The sequence below is a fragment of the Idiotropiscis lumnitzeri genome, chromosome 1 (assembly GCF_059441095.1).
Source record: "Idiotropiscis lumnitzeri isolate Australia: NSW breed Sydney's pygmy pipehorse chromosome 1, RoL_Ilum_1.0, whole genome shotgun sequence".
NCBI classification, from domain to species: Eukaryota; Metazoa; Chordata; class Actinopteri; order Syngnathiformes; family Syngnathidae; genus Idiotropiscis; species Idiotropiscis lumnitzeri.
The window spans coordinates 4806175-4824798 of record NC_142391.1 but is presented as its reverse complement, the minus strand read 5'-3'; the positions used below and the strand labels follow the sequence as shown (position 1 = coordinate 4824798).

The following is an 18624-nucleotide window of genomic DNA, read 5'->3' as shown; positions in this document are numbered from 1 at the left end:
ATTATCTGTTAATTCTCAAAGTATGACTCATCTTGTAAAGATGATTTATTCAGAATATGAGCACTTTCCTCTTTTTTAAAAAACAGACTTATCGTAAAATCAATCCCATACTTTTTAGTTGAAAATGTAAAAAAATCTTGAAAATGCAATTTTTATAGAAAAAAATACTTTATACCACCCAATACTTACTACCACGTGACTAAAGTACATGTAAATGCACAACACTGCATCTCTAAAATATAATTTTCCTCAATAATTTAAAATTTCTTAAAAATATGATTTGATTATTGGAATTGGATTTTTCATTTTGAAATTTCTTTCCTAAGAAACATACGATTTTATTCCCATAATATTGTCTGATCCCAAAAATATTTATTAAAAAAAATATATAGACTTTTTAAAAATGTAAAATGTAATTCTAATGTCATAACTTTGATCTTGTGAATATGACTAACTACAAAACAATCAGCACAATTTTTTTTTAAATTGTTGACCAGTCCTTCTTTTTTTTCCGGGTGGCGCGAAAACTCTGGTACCTAATGTTGCGGCAATACGTTTCATCCCATTGATTTTTCTGTCCATTTTGTAACGAATGCTGAACGTGTTACTTTTCTTTTTTCTCAAGAAGGCGGGATGCCGTTTGTGAATCAAACGCCGTGAGCTGTTTTTGGCGTCCTCTGGTGGCGCTCGGCTGCATTGCAACCCGGAGGAGGCGTAAGGACACGCTCGGAGCTCATCTAGGACGACTCCGGAAAGAAAGCAACCCCCCCTGGACATCATCCTCACCGCCGCCCCCCTCATGATTCGTACATCCGTCCACCCGGAGGTCCAATGAAGCTGTCTGGGTGCCGTCTAATACCTGGTAAGTTCCGTCGCCTTTTTTTGTATGCCATTCTGTTTTTTTTTTTGGTCGCATCGCTTTTTCCGAGCTGAATTTAGGCTGCTAGTGGTGGTGGGGACTCTTAAGTGGGGAGGGGGTTTGTGTTGGGGGGGGGGCGATGTTTGTCACCTGAGAGGGTGACTCCAGTGCGGGGGAGGAAGGGGGGGAAATGCGTTGTGTGTGTTCCCTCCCCACTGTCGCACGCTTTTAAACCGGGGGGGAGGTCCCTGTTCTGCAAATGTTCCATGACATGCATATGGGGGGGCGACCAAGGGGGTTCTCGGGTCCATGCATTTCCCCCCCCACATCAACAACAACAAGGCGCGCGTGCGCGCGTGCACGCGCAACGAGCCGGACATCCCCATATAGGCAGGCACGTGACAGATGATCCAACAAGACCGAGCAAAAGAAGCCATGTTTGAATTTCAACAGCAAGTCATTTGGAAATTATTATTATTATCATCCTCATTATTTATACTTTTATATTGCAATAGATGGCCAAATAGGTCATATTTTTTAAAAATGATACAGTACATCCATCCATGTTTTTATTTAATTTCTATGTTCTGTTTTCTTTTAATCATTTATATGGAATATTTTTCAGTTAAATTGAAAAAGTGCCTCGGATTTAATTTTTGAAAGATCATTTTATTATTGCTTTATTATTATTACTGCTTTGGTGTTCACATCCATACAGTCTATACACATAATATACACACGTGTTAGATTTTTTAAAGTTTTATTATTTGTAATTTTCTTTTATGTTACATATATTTTAATTCCTATTTTTAAAAAAATTTAATTAAAAACTATTGCAAATATTCTTTAGTCATACTGATAATAAAATGCAGAAGGTACCTTAATAGCTTTATTTTTTCAGTGCAAACAAAGTATAAATTGTCTTTAGAACCTTTACATCTTCATGCTCTGTAATGATTATAAATAGTAATAAATGTACAAAAATATTATTAAATTCTTTTTATATTTTTGTCTTTATAATTTATTTACCCCTCTAAATATATTTACTATTCTATTAGAAAAATTGTCATAGGACAAAGTATATCCCTCTAACAAAACTGATAATTTTCGAAATAATTTTTTATTCATGTTCTAATTTTCTGTTTTATGGCTGTATTCTAACACGTAAACACGAAATCAATCATATGCAAATTTAAACATGGTGAAATTTGGATTTGAATGCCGTTTTAATAACTCTATTTAATATGACGGAAGCCCCCTTTTTTTTCCTCCCAACATTCGCTGGTAATTATATATGCCGACAGGAAGCGGGGCCATTGTGGCACACTCTGTTGCCATGGCGACGCGCCACTAGGTGTCAAGCTTATTTTCAGATTTTCAGGAGACGGCGGATGAAGGATGAAGTTGAATGATGTGTGTGAGTGTCCTGGGAGAAACCCTCAAACCTTCCATTCATAACCCCTCCCCCCTACTACCACCAACCCCCCCCCCCTCTCCGTCATTCACTTTGTTGTCATGTGCTCATTTTGGGGGGGGGGGTCAACATGGAATCCCGCTCAGCTGTTCCTAGCAAGTGTGCATCCTCAGAAGAGAGAGCATTTGTATTTATAGATGACGAGTGGTTCGACCTTGACTGTATTTGCCCCCCCCCACCCCCCACCCATGCGCCCTATGCTGCATAATGAATCCGCAAGCGAGATCCGACTTGTTCCACGCTCGATGACTAAGAATAGCGCCATGAGGAGCTCCTCTTTCAATACACACGCTCGGCATTCTCCGCTTGTAAGGCCGCTAAGCCGAGTAGTGCAGTGGCTATCCCATAATAAGGGAGAAGAAAAGAAAAAAAAGAAAAAAGCAGCACCTGCTCCTCCTCCCACGCACGTGAGTGCTGGTTGAAGTTCAGAGTCTGAAAGACATTGCAAAAACATTCCATTCCATCATTCAATCAAAAATTTGTTATCCTTTTTAAATTTTAAGTAAAATGTAGTTATTACATATCCGTTAATCACATTCATAAATACGTTGCTAAGCATACTATGCGACAAGACTATATTGTATTCTATTTGTCTTAAATTCAGTCATTTAACAATAATTTTTAATTGAATTTGAGAATTAATCAAATCATCCATGCATTGCTTCTAACGTCATTACGGCTTAAAAAAGAACAAAAACTAAATAATGTTCGTGTTGGCAATGTTTTGAAAATTCGACCCAAACACGAAGTTTGACGTTTGGTTGGCATGATGAGTAAAAGCCGCCGGACCTGGCACAGGAAATCGGCCATTTTGTATCAGCGGCGATCTATTGTAAAAAAATACATATATATTTATAAAATAAATAAAAACAAATTCAACTCCTGAAGCCGGTTTCCCTTAGCAACGTGACATTTCGTGGGCACGTCGATCATGAGCAGACCCACAAAAACACCTCAAGAAACCCCGCTTGAAAGGACACAGGAAGTCTGCCATTTTGATTTTGAAGTGGCCAATTTGGAATTATTCGGGTTGCATGTTGCACATTTTCTCGGGGTCCTTCAGAAACAAAAACTGCTGCCCGAGATTTTCGTCCGATTGCTACCCAATTTACACCATGTGTACGTGACAGATGGCCGACTGTCACTCGCGAAGAATTTGAGCCTTCGCCATGGCGTGTGGGCGAAGCTTGACGAAGTCTTATCTGTGATCACGTTCTCTGTATATTTCGATCTATAAGAAAGCCGAAGAAATTGACGTACTCTGGGGTGGAGGAGGGGGGGGGTATTGTGTGTGTGTGTGTTGAGGTTTGAAGAGGCTGGCACACATACGCAGGATGCGGCGTGCAGCTGCACATAATCTGGCGGCATTGTGCGGCGCTCGGCTCGTCACAACGTCGACGGTTCTCCTCCTTTGTGAATGGAGGCCGAGGACGTCGTGACGGGAAGCTCCGAGCATCTCACAAAAGAGCCCCAAGGCTTTTACCCCCCCCCCCCCCCCTCCTCCCACTTCCTCCTCGTCACACGCCATCTGAATTGCACCTTTTGAAAGGGAGGTTCTCGGTTCTTGATGAATGAAGAGCATCTTTTGACAATGATCATGACATCTGACTCCCTCCCTCCTTCGCTCCCTCGCGCCTCCTCCTCCTCCTCCTCCTACCCAGCCTGAGTGAGCTGCCAGAGCCGGAGAGGAAAAGCGCCCTGAAACGTGGGCCGTTGTGTAATCCCTCCCAGGGCCCCTTTGCTATTTTTGTACGCGGGTCTGCACGTCATGCTTGGGTATTTTCTCCGGTGACTGGCTCGCATCAATAGAACGCTTCAAATGTGCGCCGCGACCGCCGCGACTCCGGACTGATGGGACATTTACCATCGGATTTTTTCCCCCGATCCCGGTGGAGGCGGAATGGACGGCGCGGGATGAGGAATGAGGATGCGGGACGTGGAAGGAGAGGAGGGGGTTGAAATGTCAGGTTTGTGTTGGGGGGGGGTGGTGGGGGCATGCGTGTGAATGTCATTGTGATATTTATGGATGCTCGCATTTAAAGGGACGGAGTGTTTCTTTTTTTTTTTTTTTTTTTCCCCCACCCACCTGCGCCTCACTCCGCTGCTGTGTCATGCATTTGTTGCACAGGTGCAACACGACGACATGCGTCTGCGTCTTTGTGCGCGCGGCGAAACACGGGATTAATCTGGCATACGCCGCAGTCGTCTTTTCAGGACCTCAAGGGGGGATGGAAACTAAGCAATGAGGTCAGATCGACCTTGAGGAGGGAGCCTTGAAAAGCCCCCCCCCCCAACCCCACCACCCCAAAATGTTAGATCAACCTGCTTTGCCGCTGCACAGCATCGAATCGGCTCAACGCGTTCGGCTCAGTTAGGGGTACGTTGTTTTCCCACTTCAAAACCGTGAAAATGTCACATTTATTTCTGGACTGCTTTGCATCGGTCGGAGAATGGCACAAGGAGGAGAAATTGCGAGGAAAAAAAAAAAACTCTTTTAATGCATCAAGTAAGACTCTTGGTAAACTACGTGAAAAATGCCACGGATGCCACCTCAGATTGAGTTTTAGCGGAGTTTTGCGAAAAACGTCGCATTGAATGCATCAGTTGGATCAAGACACATAATTGGGAAGTTGCAAAAAAAATAAATAAATAAATAAAATATGACACATAGTATTGAACTTGATTGAGTCATGTCCAGGTACATGTTTGGGACGTTGCGAGAAAACTCTCCAATTGAATTCAGGCTGATGGGAAATAGAAAAATCCCATCCCATTGAACGCATCAAGCCACACTAAAAAAAAGAAAACTGAGGATAGAGCATCAAAGTATGCTAACAGGAAACTGCAAAAAACCCGCTGCGTTGAGCGTACTGCCCGAATAAAGCCAACGGTTGGATTGAGCCACTCTAACGGGAAACGGTGAAAAAGTCACCACGTATGATTTGGAAATAGAAAATCAAAACAAACTGGAGGCATCATTCAAATGGAAAACTGAGAAAACCACATTGGAACAACACATCTGTTTAAACCAGGCGTGGGCAAACTACGGACCGGGGGCCACATGCGGCCCATTAAACGTTTTAATTCGGCCCGCCAAACTTGAAAAAAAAATAAATGTTGAAACCTTGTTCATGTTTTATTTTCCAAATACTCTGGTGTGTCAAAGACAGATATTTTGTTGGAATGCTTTTGTTAATTTTCATTTAAAATTTAATGTATTTTTTTTTCTCCGATGAGGCGATGCTACCAAAACACTCCATCCATCTACTCCTGGTTTGGCCCCTCGGTCAAATTTTAGAACCCATTCTGGCCCGCCAATCAAATAGTTTGACCACCCCTGGTTTGAAACCAAGCTAATGAGAAATTCCCCCAAAAAAACAAAACAAAGCAAAACATTACAAACAACGCCGTATCGTATATTTCCTTCTAAATCTGAAGTAAAACAAATTAGAGCGTCACAACAAAATCAAGACTGTGGCGTAGCAACAGGCCAAGCTAACATTAGCATGTTTAAACCCCCCCCCCCCCCCCCCCAACCACCTTTTTAACACGACCAACTCAAACGTGGCGCACCGCCTCTTCGCCTCCATTCCCTCCACGGTTATTTTCACGCGACAGTCCGCATGTGGCGAGTCACCTTGGATTCGCATCCTCGGTGATTCGCGCTGGGCCGAGTACGTCCGTGGCGCACCAACAAAGAAAGGAGTGATGGAAAAAAAAAATAATATAGCAAGAAAGGATGTCCTAATTACGGGGGAACTCGGAGGGTTTGAACCAGATAATCTTACATAACCTCGTTAGGGAGGACACGGCGTTTGATACCGAGAGGATGAAGAGGAGGAGACGGAGGTAGTGCCGTCCAGTGTTAAGGCTAAAGCAATTGCCAGAATTCACGAGGGCTTGGCGTATCTTTGGCGAGGGTGAGACGTGAGGGAATACGAGGTGATGCTGACGCTACTGCACTGAAACCGATGGCTCAGGATGCATGCTTGGCGGGATTTAAGCTCGGCTGTTGACGAGCGGTTGGCACATCTGCCAGACTTGGCAAGTTCTGAGTCCAAACTTCAGACTTTCCTGTGCGTGTTTTATTTGATCTTCCATTTTTTTCCTCCAAAATAAATCAAGGTTTATTCATTAAATTTTTTTCAAGTTGGGCGGGCCGGATTAAAACGTTTAAACGGGCCGCATGTGGCCCCCGGGCCGTAGTTTGCCCACACCTGCTCTAAATTGTCCGCAGGTGTGAGTGACAATAGTCGTTTGTCTGTATGTGCTCTGCCATTACTGGCCTCTCGTCCAAAGTCAGCTGGCATTGGCTCCAGGCGAGGGATATTCCCTTCAAGTCTTCACTTTTAGCGGCTAAAATGCACTCTCTGTTTAAGTCTGAAAACTTCCACTTGGTAATTGCGATGAACTCTTTTGTTGTGACAGTGTGCTTTGAGTCATTTACGAGGATCCTCGTTTCCGACTGAGTTACCATGGCGATGACGTAACCCTGTGAACGTATCAGCCAGACCAAAAACACTTTAAAAACCGAAGGATAGTAGCAACTCGCAAGCTAAACAGGAACATTTTGAGCAAGCTACTTTAGCGTGATTTAAAATAAAGAGGCTGGCTGGTTGAGGGTAATCAAACTGAAGCGAGCGCACAACATGAAATAAATCCGGGATTTGGTCTGACGGCAAAGAAGGGTCCAGCTCACCCCAACCGTCCCAAATTCGCTCGTAACTTTGAAATGAATCCCATTGGCAGAAAGACGAGTGAAGCACCACCGGACCCGGTTTGAGAGATGACGGCTGTACTCGTGTTTCCCCTCAATATGGTACGTTAAAAAAACAAGTTTTAGAACTGGAACTAGACATCTTGTTGGAAGATAAGTGACCATGGCGAACGGTTGGATTTAGATTCTCTCTATGAATATCAACATGAATTTAGGTTCCTGCCCGAACAAAGTAACTGGGGCCTTGTGCATCGTAAGGTGAGGTGAGTCTTAAGAGAATGGAAATATTTTTGAAAGCGTCATTAACTCACTTATTGCCATTGACGGCTAAACACGTCAAAGATTTATTTATTTATTTATTTTTTTACAGGGCTGTTTGTGAATGAGTTAATGCATCTCCAATAGTATTTTTAGCAGTGGTGAATGTGTGCCTTTAAGGGGCATTACCTAGTGAGTGAAATCAGAAGCTGGACTGGTTGGTTAGTCTGCGTGTGAGCATGTAGGAATGATCTGTCACGACAGAAGCTCTTTGTGAGGTTTGTCGTTTTGTATTTGTGTGTTTGTTCATGTTATTTCATAAATAAATATGAAGCTCCCTTGAAACTCAAATTTTCAAACGCAACACAAAGCAAAACGTCGACCAAGCGACGACTCGAGATTACAAAATCTGGTCATTGTGTCATAGGTGTGTGTGTGTGTGTGTGTGTTGTGTGGTGCGGGAGGTCGTGTTTCTCTCAAGGATGCAAACATTTCAGTGTTTATGCTCACTCATCCTCAAAAATCCCCACTTTGTGTTTCTTTTATTTACAGATGAGCTGTCGCCCGTGCACACAAACATCACTTCTGACACCTAAGAAATATTATCTCGCAAAAACCATCGCAACGTCGGATTAATGGAGTCACTCCAAACCGCCACAGGCTCTCCGGAAGGTCAGGACAGAGATGCTGCACCCAAAAAATGCACACCCGAAGCAGCCAAGATAAGAAGGAGTCCATCGGTGGAAATGGAGGGCAAAGGGTGGCACCAGCACCTGCAGGAGGGCCCGGCCAGAGACACCAAAAAAGCGCCCGACTCAGGGAGGTCACTGACTTTTGAGGATTCCATCTCCAAAAGTCAAGACACCGAAACGTCGTTTTCACTGCCGGCAGCCAAAGTGACCGGCAGACAAAGGAAGTCCCCCAGTTCACCTGAGCAACAAAGTTGCTATTCAGGGCCGGAGCTTCAGTCAGATGCTGTCGGTAAGGCTGAGCTGAAAGCGCAAAAGCCTGGCAAGTATGTTTGCGATTACTGCGGAAGGGCATGCGCAAAACCCAGCGTGCTTAAGAAACACATCCGCTCGCACACCGGGGAGCGGCCCTACCCATGCGTCCCCTGCGGCTTTTCCTTCAAAACCAAGAGCAATTTGTACAAACACCGAAAGTCCCACACCCACTCACTCAAAGCCGGAACGTCGCCGTTCGCTCAGAACACCAACATGGACCAGGGGTCCTTCGAAGGCGAGGGGGAGTTGTTCTCGGACGGCGAGCAGAGCACGGACACTGACGAGGAGACGTTCAATGACCCGCTGCTGCTGCTGGATTCCCCGGCCGAGGCTTCGGATCACACAGCCGTCAAAGTGCTCAACCTCATTTCTCACAAAAAGGCATCCGCGATGTCGACGTCGACTCAGGTCAGCTCATCCCATCCCCCGGAAATCAACGCCCCTCCTGTCGCCACCGTTGAGGCGAACCGTGCGATTCAGTCATGCACAATTAAACAAAGGCTCGCGCTTCGGCTGTCGGAAAAACGAAGTAGCGACTCGGAACACAATCTGTCCCTTCCGAGTCAGTCGAGTAAAGGCAGCACCGATTCCGGCTACTTTTCCCGATCTGAAAGTGCCGAGCATCAGACCAGTCCCCCGAACGTTAACGCCAAATCCTACCAGGAAATTATGTTTGGGAAATGTTACAGGCCCAGCCCCAAGCAGAGCGCGGCATACGTTGCCTGCTACGTCGATTCCGCTGACGCGGGAAGATACTCAGAGAAAGGAGTATCTCGCGTTTTCACCCAGGAAAAGGACACGGTCGAGTCGATCAAAATAAATACAAAGTCCTTCATGAGGGACGAGGTGAAAGAAGCGCAGTTGGACGGCGGCTCGGACATGGCAACGCTCCTCAGGAGCAACTCCATGCCAACATCCTCGGCGGTCAGCCTGACCATGCCGCAGGCGCTCCGGGGTAGCCACTCGTTCGACGAGAGAACCAGCAACGCGGGCATGAGGAGACTCCGGCGGCAAGCTGCTTTCGAGCTGCCGTCCCACGAGGGCCACGCGGACGGCGACGGCCACGGGAGGGCAAGCGAGATGCCACTAGAAATGGACAATTATCCGCCGAGCGTGAATCTGCAGAGGCATGCCATGGAACTGGCGACGCGGAAGCGCCGGAAAGAAAAACGCGAAGAGGAGGATTTGCCGCCTCAGTATGAGGTGCATCACGAACAGTGCGAAGAAATGTTGGACTCCGGGAAGGATTACGAGCCGAAGCTGGTTAGCCATGGCGCCGTCGGCGTCGTGAAAGGACGATTGAGTACTCAGCTGGACAGAATCGACATGGACATATCAGTCAGCCCTGAAATGTGTGCCCGAAAAACATTAGGAAATGTCATTTCGGTGATCCAGCACACAAACTTCATCAACAGGCCTCACGCCGACCAGTCCGATTCCTACAAGAGTCTCAGGCAGAGGCAGGAGGCCTTCTCCTCATTTCAGCCCATGGAGGAGTCGTTTGAGTTGGACAGGGCCGACAGCATACTGAGGCAGTCCTTTCAGATGGGCGCGAAACTGGTGCGACAGCCCAACATACAAGTACCGGAGATCAGGGTCACCGTGGAGCCCGACAGTCCGGAAAAAGCTACGGACGTGCCGGCGAAGGAGCCGGAGAAGCATGTGGAAGAGTTTCAATGGCCGCAGCGGAGTGAAACTTTAGCCCAGTTCCCTCCTGAAAAACTTCCCCCGAAGAAAAAACGGTTGCGCCTCGCCGACATCGAGCACTCCTCAGGGGAGTCCAGTTTCGAGTCGGCATGCACCAGCCTCTCGCGAAGCCCGAGTCAGGACAGCAACTTATCTTACAGCTCCGCCTTCTCCTTTGACCGAGAGGAGACCCTAAAGCCAGTTTCGCCAGCCCGACAGGATGAATTCGGCAAGCCTCTCGAGCTCTTAGCCGTGCCGGGAAGCGGCCACTCGCTCTCTGTTCTCCATCACCGCCATCAACATGAAATGCGACGCTCTTCCTCGGAGCAGGCGCCTTGCAACTTGCGCAAGGAGTTCCCAGAGGTCCGCAGCGTGTCATTTGACTACGGAAGCCTCGATCCAACATCCAAAGTTAGACCCGGCGACCTGGCGAAGGAGAGACGGAGGGGGAACTTGGTGCGCCAGGAGTCACTAAGCATGGACACCGAGGCCTCGCACGGGCAAATGCTTTGTGGCGCCGGCACCAATTCATCACTGGCCATCTTTTCAACCGGGAACACCCCCCCTCAGCCCTCGCATCCCGGCTTGTTAATCCCCGTAAGAATCCAAACTCACGTGCCGAGTTACGGCAGCCTCACGTACACATCCGTGTCGCAGATCTTTGACAATTACTACGAGAGAGTTAGCCCCGCGTTAACCGCTGCTCACAATCGAGCCGCCACGCACTCGGTCTCAGTCGAAGCCCTGGACCTGTCTTCGGCCAAACTCAAAACAGGCATCCCCCTCTCCCTCACCTCCCGGACCATCTCCACCACCAACGCATCCAGCGGCGGCGCAAACAAACGCATGCTCTCGCCCGCCAGCAGCCTCGACCTCTTTATGGAAGTCAAGCAGCAGAAGCGTGTGAAGGAGGAAAGGATGTTTGGGCAAATTGTGGAGGAGCTGAGTGCGGTGGAGTTGGGCAAGTGCCACTTGGAGGATGACTCACACAGGTGCAAGTTTATCACGCCTCGAAAAGCGAGCGACGACCACAGCATGGAGTCTGCTATGGAGAGCAGCTCGCCTCCGTATCCGAAAGAAGCAGGCACAGATAAACCGGCGCAGATGGACACGGGGGCGCAGCCGCTCTTCAGCCGGGACATCCTGGTCTCGGAAAGCGAGCATCAGGGGACGCCGTCTCCCTTTCCAAGTCTTCGCACGGCAACAGGTGTGAGCTGGTGTTATCTCAGCTACACCAAGCCGAGCTGCTCGCACAACGGCGATGGGGGCGGCGGCGGCGGCGGCCCCTGTTCCGTCTATGCCACCTGGCACGTTAGCTCGCGCAATCCCAATCCGCCGGAGCTGAGCACCAGTACTGCACTGGCCCTGCTGCACTCCAGACAGAAGGGAGGCAAGCTGATCTATTCGATGGCTGCCATGAGTCAGCCCGGCAATGGGAAACTGGTTTCATCACTTGTCCTGTGGCGGCAGACGGTCGAACAGGTGAGGAGGTTAAACGAATCCCTCCCACCCCCTTGCTTCGTACACCAGAGGTTTGCTAATTAGAGTGTAATTACTGTAGGTACATTTGCACAATTCGAACGATAGCCAAAGTACAATAAAAAAAAAAAATACATAAAAAATATGACAAAAAATGCCAGGGATGGGCCAAATTGTGTGCTCAACTAGTAACGATATAAATATTTGTATGCTTTACAAATCCTAGGAATTATTTTCATTCTCATTTTTAATTGTTATTATGATTCATTTAATTCTTAATGAACCAACTATTTAATCAAATGAATATTTTTTGTTTATGTATAATTTAATTTAAATTTTAAAAAAGAATATATATTTATAAATATTTTCCTTCAAATTTGACGCTCAGGTTGATAGTAAATTATGTATTTTCAAATTTTTGCATGATTTTTTGCCCCTGATCATCATGCATTTTTTCTAATATGTGTATTTTTGTGCCATATTTCATGATATCCATCATTTGTTTTTTTATCTTGTTTAGCAATTTTTTCTCACCAGTTTGGTATTTTCCCCAATATTTAGTTTCATAGTTTGTATTGAGTATTGAATAGTTTGTAATAATACTTTTTGCTTCGGCGCCTTGAAGTGTTTTTCATACAAATGCTTGCTGTAATTCCAACTTTATTACTGCAATCGCATAGCTTATTAATAGAACAGAGCACGTCCCGACTTTTGTACAAATTTGTGAAAATGGACCTCTGTAGACGAGCTAACAAGCCACCAGAGCGAGTTGGAAATCACAATGTCCCACGCAGAGCTACACAGGCCACAAAAGAGTATAGCACCACCAAAAATAAAAATAAAAAAAGTGAGTGTTCTTCCAAGCTGTGGAAGTGCACTTCATGATTGCCAACCAGGCCGTGTAAGAGGCAACAATGACGAGCCGAGTCACGTTACATGCCGCGTGTTAACAATACATTTGCTGGTCCGAATCAGCTGCAGAGGAAACCGGAACCCAAAGAGGCGGACGTCAACCCGGGCAAGAAGGTGAAAGACACCAGCTTCAGACTGAAAGCTGCCAAGGAAGAGTGGAAAGAGAATACCCAAACAGCTCCGACACGCATCAAGATCTTCGAAGGCGGGTCGGTAAACCAGCCCCGGGGGGAGCCTTGTCACCGTTTCAAAGTACTCGCCACTCACAATTTTATTTTCTCATGTCATCAGGTACAAATCTAACGAGGACTACGTGTACGTCCGCGGGCGCGGTCGGGGCAAATATATTTGCGAGGAGTGCGGCATCCGCTGCAAGAAGCCCAGCATGCTGAAGAAACACATTCGAACCCACACTGATGTCAGGCCCTACATTTGCAAGGTCTGCAACTTTGCGTTCAAAACCAAAGGTGAGTGTCGGTCGGGGGAAGATCAACGAACAAAATCTGCTTCAGATGTCTGAAACGACAGTGAGTAGAGCTCGACTTAATTTAACTTTTAAAATGCAAAAATAAAAAATTAAAAAATCCTTCATGTGGAAGCCACAAGCTTGTTGTCATGGCGACCATTCTCCCACTTCCCGGTGGAAGTTGTTCTTCCATTTCGAATACGAAGAAGAAGTCATGGAAACTAGCTTTCGCTTTCAACAACAAAGATTTACAGCGCCAAAAGGCGCATTAACCCACGAGGATCGAACCACTGCGACACAAAAATACAGTTAAGGGAAGCCAATTTAAACTAAAAAGAAAAACGTCATCGTCCTTGTGCGCCTGATTTCAAGAGTTTTTATTTGATGTGGAAAGTAGTCCAAAAAAAAAAAAATGCGTTTAAAAATCACTATGCGGAAATGCCGCAGCAGCGGAACACCGTCGGGTCTATTTCGAGCTTTTACCGTATCAGCTTATTTGTTAAGTCAGGTAATTTCTCCCTTCTTTCTTTATTTATTTATTTTCCCTGCAAAGGAAACCTGACGAAACACATGAAGTCGAAGGCGCACATGAAGAAATGCCTCGAGATGGGTGTGTCAGTGACAATGGATGAGACGGAGATACAGGAACACGGTAAGAACACGTCTATCAGCCGACATCAGACATGAAAATACAAAAGTCAGCAGGGCAACGTGGGGGACGAGTAGTTAGATGGTTTCTTTTGTTAGAGGTTCTTTTTTGCCGCTGTACTGCAATAAAGTGTAATTACACTTCCACTCCAGTAGTTGGCAGTGGCGCTCTCATTGCCCCATTGTGTGCCGCGAGTATTAATTCTACGGTGTAGGTTTGTGCTAAAGCAATGCTTTGTCTTTTTAAGTAGACGAGGTGCCACAAGAATCCAAGGTGGCGGTCGCGGCCAAACATCAGTTCTCTGATGCAGAATATTCAGACGGTATGGACGAAGACGCGGATGATGTCGACGAGGATGACGACGAGGACGACGACTACGAAGGCGACTCTACGCCCAAGCTGCGTTCCAGGAGCACCAGTCCGCAGCCGGGCGGCGGCGTCACATCCCTGCCGGTCACTGTCACCGTCTCCGGCAGGTGGCCAGGCTCGGACCAGAGAGACAAGACCTTGGAGGATGACTCGCTGAGTGTCCTGTCGCCAGATCAAGCCGGCTTCCTCTTCGACCCATATTCGTCGTGTCTCCTCTCGCCCGGCTGGGAGTCGCCCATCAGGGAACCGTCCCCCTCCCGTCTGCGATACCCGTCGCCGAGGCGTGAGCTTTCCCCGAGGGGTCGTTGCTCCCCCAGGTGGGACGCCTCCCCGCTGAGGCCCGGCTCGCCCGGATTTTCACCCATTCAGCACCTCTCTCCTCCTGTCGCGCTGGAGCGACCCACGTCGCCGGCGGCGGAGATGGCTGGGAAGCGGGAGTCGGCCGTGCGGGGCAGGCAGCGGGTAGTGCTGAGGGCCGTCTCGCCACGTCGGGGCGGATCCCATCAGCAGCGAGGCTGCGGCGACAAGACTAGACCGCATGCCAAGATCGACGGAGCTCAGCAACAAGGAGCCTTTGAGATGGAACTGGTTCGTAACACAATTTTTTTTTTTTATATTACAACAGTGAGTTTTTGGTGGTAAAGTCAGAACATAAATGTTGGCTACTGAGATTGCTCTCCCCTCGTGCATTGGTTTAGCTTAAGGCCTCGAGATACCAATCCGACATCGACTGTCATAGCCGACCGTCGCGTGTGCCTCACAGTCAGCACATCAGACCGGAAAATGACGGAAGCACACACCGCAAACGGCGACGGAGATGCCAAGTAATCCGGACCTTCTGCGCATGCGTAGGAAGCAATACCCCTCCATGCCATCGGCGGCAATAGTCAATGCGTAGCATTTGACGGTGATTTCCAAAAACGACGGTCCCTCGTGAATGAGAGTGATTCATTCGTCTTTGCGTTATGTCCATGGAGGATTTGTGAAAATGATGCAAAGTTGATTTAGTTCCTGACGAATATCTTTGATTTTCACAGTTTTTCCACTTTCGTCACTTCCGGTTCTAGTCCAGTGCATTGATTCGCGAGCTAACAGCCAATCACAGTCCTCATTTACCATGACAACCTGACCCGATTCTACATGTTAAATCATCCAAACACTCCCCCCCAGACACCCCGACAACAACTCCGACCTTAACGACATGGCGCACTACACCAAACAGACTTTCCGACGACCGACGTCGGATTGAGGATGTTGAGGCCTTTAGACCTGGGATACCCAAAACCGATCCAGCCATGTTGTACCTCCAACACATTTGATTGAAATGATCAACTCATCAGCAAACTTTGCAGAAGCTTGATAACGATGCTGATCTTTTTAATCAGGCGTGTTGGAGGAGGGAAACCGTAAAAACAGGCTGGATAGGGGCGAATACGAAACTAAAAAAAAGCCTCCATGGTCAGTTTTTGTTGGGCCAAATTGCTGCTTGGTATGAAGTCCCAAAATGGACACTTCTCCCCTCTCCCCGCACACCCCCCGGTGACTTTCTTTAGCCCAACCCATTTTGTGTCTTTCAGGAGCAGAGGAGCATCTCCAATTTCCCCGGCGCCACCAGCGGTTCCCCGCAGGGCCTCCTGAGCCACCTCCCTCTCCACTCCCAGCAGCAATCCTTCAGCTTGCTTCCCCTCCTTCCTGTCGGAGGAGCCCTCCAGGCGCCACCACCTTCCCCTGCCTCCTCCGACGTGCCGCCGAGCCCACCGAGCGAGGAAGGAGCCACCCACGGGGCCTCCGAGATGGCGGAGGAGGATCAGGGAAGTCTGGATTCGGGCATCAGGGACGGCGGACAGGAGGAGAACGTCCAAACGTGCTTGAAAGCCATCGCCTCGCTCAAGATCAACACGGAGGACCCGCATTAGAGACTTTGGGCCACCGACAACTCGTCGGGGGTCCCGACTTTGGCAATACGACGACAGGGATTCTTCGTGGCGAGGAATCCCGCTCTTCTCTTGGGACTGCCTCGCTCACAATCAAAACGAAGGGACCCCGGGTCGATGCGAGCCCCCCCATCCTTGGGGCACCGCCCACTTGTTTGGGTCCCAAATGAGGCACAGCTTCTTGGCTTCTTTGGACTGGACGAACGACGATGATTAACAATTATTATTATTCTCATTGGGTGCAGGTGCAATATGAAGAGATATACTGTATAATGCTAATATGCCTTTTGTTTGACATAGCAGTTTGCATACAATTGCACATAAATTATATTTATAGATTACTGTACAAAAAACAAACAAAAAACGTCCTTTTACGTATTACACTCCCTCCCTCCTTCTTCTAGACGCGGTGTATTTTAACGTTCGTGTACTTTGCGAATAGACTGTTGTTTTATGTACTCATATCGAGGTGTGATACAGTAGTGCGGTAATTATTTATATTTGAAATGGGGAAAAAAAAACTGAAGAGCGGGTGGCGTACGATGAGAAGGTCCAAATTTTGATGCTTGTTGCGCGACGAGGGTCTGTGCCTTTATTTTGCTCGGGAGGAGGATGTTTAAAATGGTCGAGGGAGAGCTTTGCAAGCTTGAGTCATCCTTTTTTTTTTTTTTTTTTTTTAAAAAAAAAAAAAGAAAAGAACAACAAAAATAAGTTTTCCTTTTCTTAATGTTGTGGTTTTTATCTTGCATGAGATTTGCTATTGCACAAAAATTACAGGAAGTCCATATGTAATTATTGTAAGATGTATTTATATATATTAGGATGTAAGCACTTATTGATACTGGTAAATATTTGACTACTATTTCTATATGGTATATATATATATATAATATATATGTACTTATTATGCAGCAGTGATGCAAGTTATGCAGTGAGCCACCATGCTGGCGTTGCTTTTGATATCTTTTTGCTCTCTTTCCTCTCCTGTATCGACCATCATAACAAGTAGTTGCCGTGTTCCCACAATGCACTTTGTCACGTTTTGACGTCGGGAATGAACGACGTGGGGAATCATTTTGTGTTTTTGAAACATTCCATTTTATTATTATTTTTTTAATAATGCCGTCAAGAGAAACGTGCATAAGAAACTTGTTGCAGGTCATGTTTAGGGATGGGCATAAAAGTAACAGAATTATGTACAAAGGCGCTACCTAAAATTTTCATTATTATATGACGAAAATTATGAAAAAAAAAAAAGAAGATTGTTGTTTTCCAAAGTTAATGTTTGCAAATGTTTTAATCAGTCCGTTTTCATGACGTGACTAAAAAAATAAAATTTATTGTTGAGAGGCATAAATTTCAAAGATTTGGACAATATTAGATGAAAGTCAAATTTTTAAAAATTAATTTTTTTTAGAGCAAATATTTAAATTTCATATTTTTACATTTAATATTGACCCCAATAAAAAAGTTGAATTGATCATTATTAATTCTGTCAAATTAAATTTGTGCCACCATTCATATAAACAAGTTTTATATTACAATATTTTTTAAATATTTTCAACAGTTGATTAGTCATTTTTTACCTATTATGCCTGTTTATTTTATTTATTTGAAAATTTTATTTGCTGCCACTACTCTTGTTCCTGTTTGTAATATGGCACCTACGTTTATATATATTTTTTAATTTGCTGCCCCATTTACGTTCCATATGACGGAAATATGGCCAATTGCCATTTCCCGTTCCCGTTCAAAAGTTAAAATGAATAACTAGTTAAAAATCAACACTAAAATGACTAAATAAAACAAATAAGGAAATGTACATGTTTATTTATTTATTTATTTAACCATCCAGTTCCAATATTTTTGAATGTGCTCACCGCAACTCATGATATTTTAAGAAAACGACATTTATTTATTTTTTATTTACATTCGTATTCATGGTGCACTATTAATACTGAATGATGAACTTGAATAATTAAGTTAAATTTATGAGCGCTAATGCTAATGCTGTTGCATCAAAATTGTCATCTAAAATCCATAAAAAATATTTTTGAATCAAAATAAATAGAATAGAATCATTTGCCGGCAATATTTTTGTTCTTCTCTATGTTGTTTAAATATTTGACAGTTATATTGAAATTTTGCAACAACTTTACACAAGAGTATTTTAAAGAAATCTCGCCCTTAGATTGCGCGTGTCTGTTGACGACATTTACTTGAAAATGTAAGCGATGGTTCACCAAATGCTTTTTTTTTTTTGTACATGCATTTATTTTTTCGGGCAGCGTTGGAACTCTGAAAACTTTCTACGGTGGCTTGTTTGTATCGACGACAAATGGCGGCGAGGCGGTGGAGCTTTTTAATTGAACCGTCGCCGCGTTTGCGTCGGAAGGCCATTTTAATGAACTGCGTTCATGTTTACATAAATCATATTTAAAGGTGCACTGCTTTAACGACGCGTCTTGCAGATTTGGATCACTTTTCTTGTTTTTTTTAAAAAAAAAAAAAATTTTTTTGTTTTTTGTCAAAGCAGGTCGCTCGTCCGATGTGATGGGGAAAAAAACACCTCGCTATGTACCCAGATTGTGTTTGTGTTTGGTTTTTATTATGTATTCATGAATATATATATATATACATATACACATAGTATATATATGTACTGAAGTGCATTGTGCCTCTCATATGTGGAAGAGGACAAATCATTTACCTCTCAGCTGAGATTTATTGAGGACAAAAAGCCTCAGTAGCCAATCCATCGTTTGCGTGAAATTTGCTCGGTCGGAGATGGAGTGCCTCGGATGCTTTCGAGATGGA

The 18624-nt window shown here is 45.5% G+C and overlaps 1 protein-coding gene across 3 annotated transcripts; it reads left to right on the top strand.

Annotated features, from left to right (window-relative positions):
- Positions 1–500: 500 nt before the first annotated feature.
- Positions 501–17287, top strand: hivep2b (HIVEP zinc finger 2b). Of its 3 annotated transcripts, none has more exons than XM_088312188.1 (7): positions 501–862; positions 7861–11480; positions 12453–12598; positions 12681–12856; positions 13409–13507; positions 13752–14461; positions 15451–17287. In XM_088312188.1, exons 2-7 carry the CDS (start codon positions 7944–7946, stop codon positions 15787–15789), a joined length of 5007 nt encoding a protein of 1668 aa, XP_088168314.1. In that variant the 5' UTR covers positions 501–862; positions 7861–7943; the 3' UTR covers positions 15790–17287. The 3 variants fall into 3 exon arrangements, with proteins under 3 accessions (XP_088168314.1, XP_088168313.1, XP_088168315.1); XM_088312187.1 differs by lacking the exon at positions 501–862 and adding an exon at positions 4061–4300; XM_088312189.1 differs by lacking the exon at positions 501–862 and adding an exon at positions 4063–4300 and having other exon boundaries at positions 13755–14461.
- The last annotated feature ends 1337 nt before the right edge of the window (positions 17288–18624 follow it).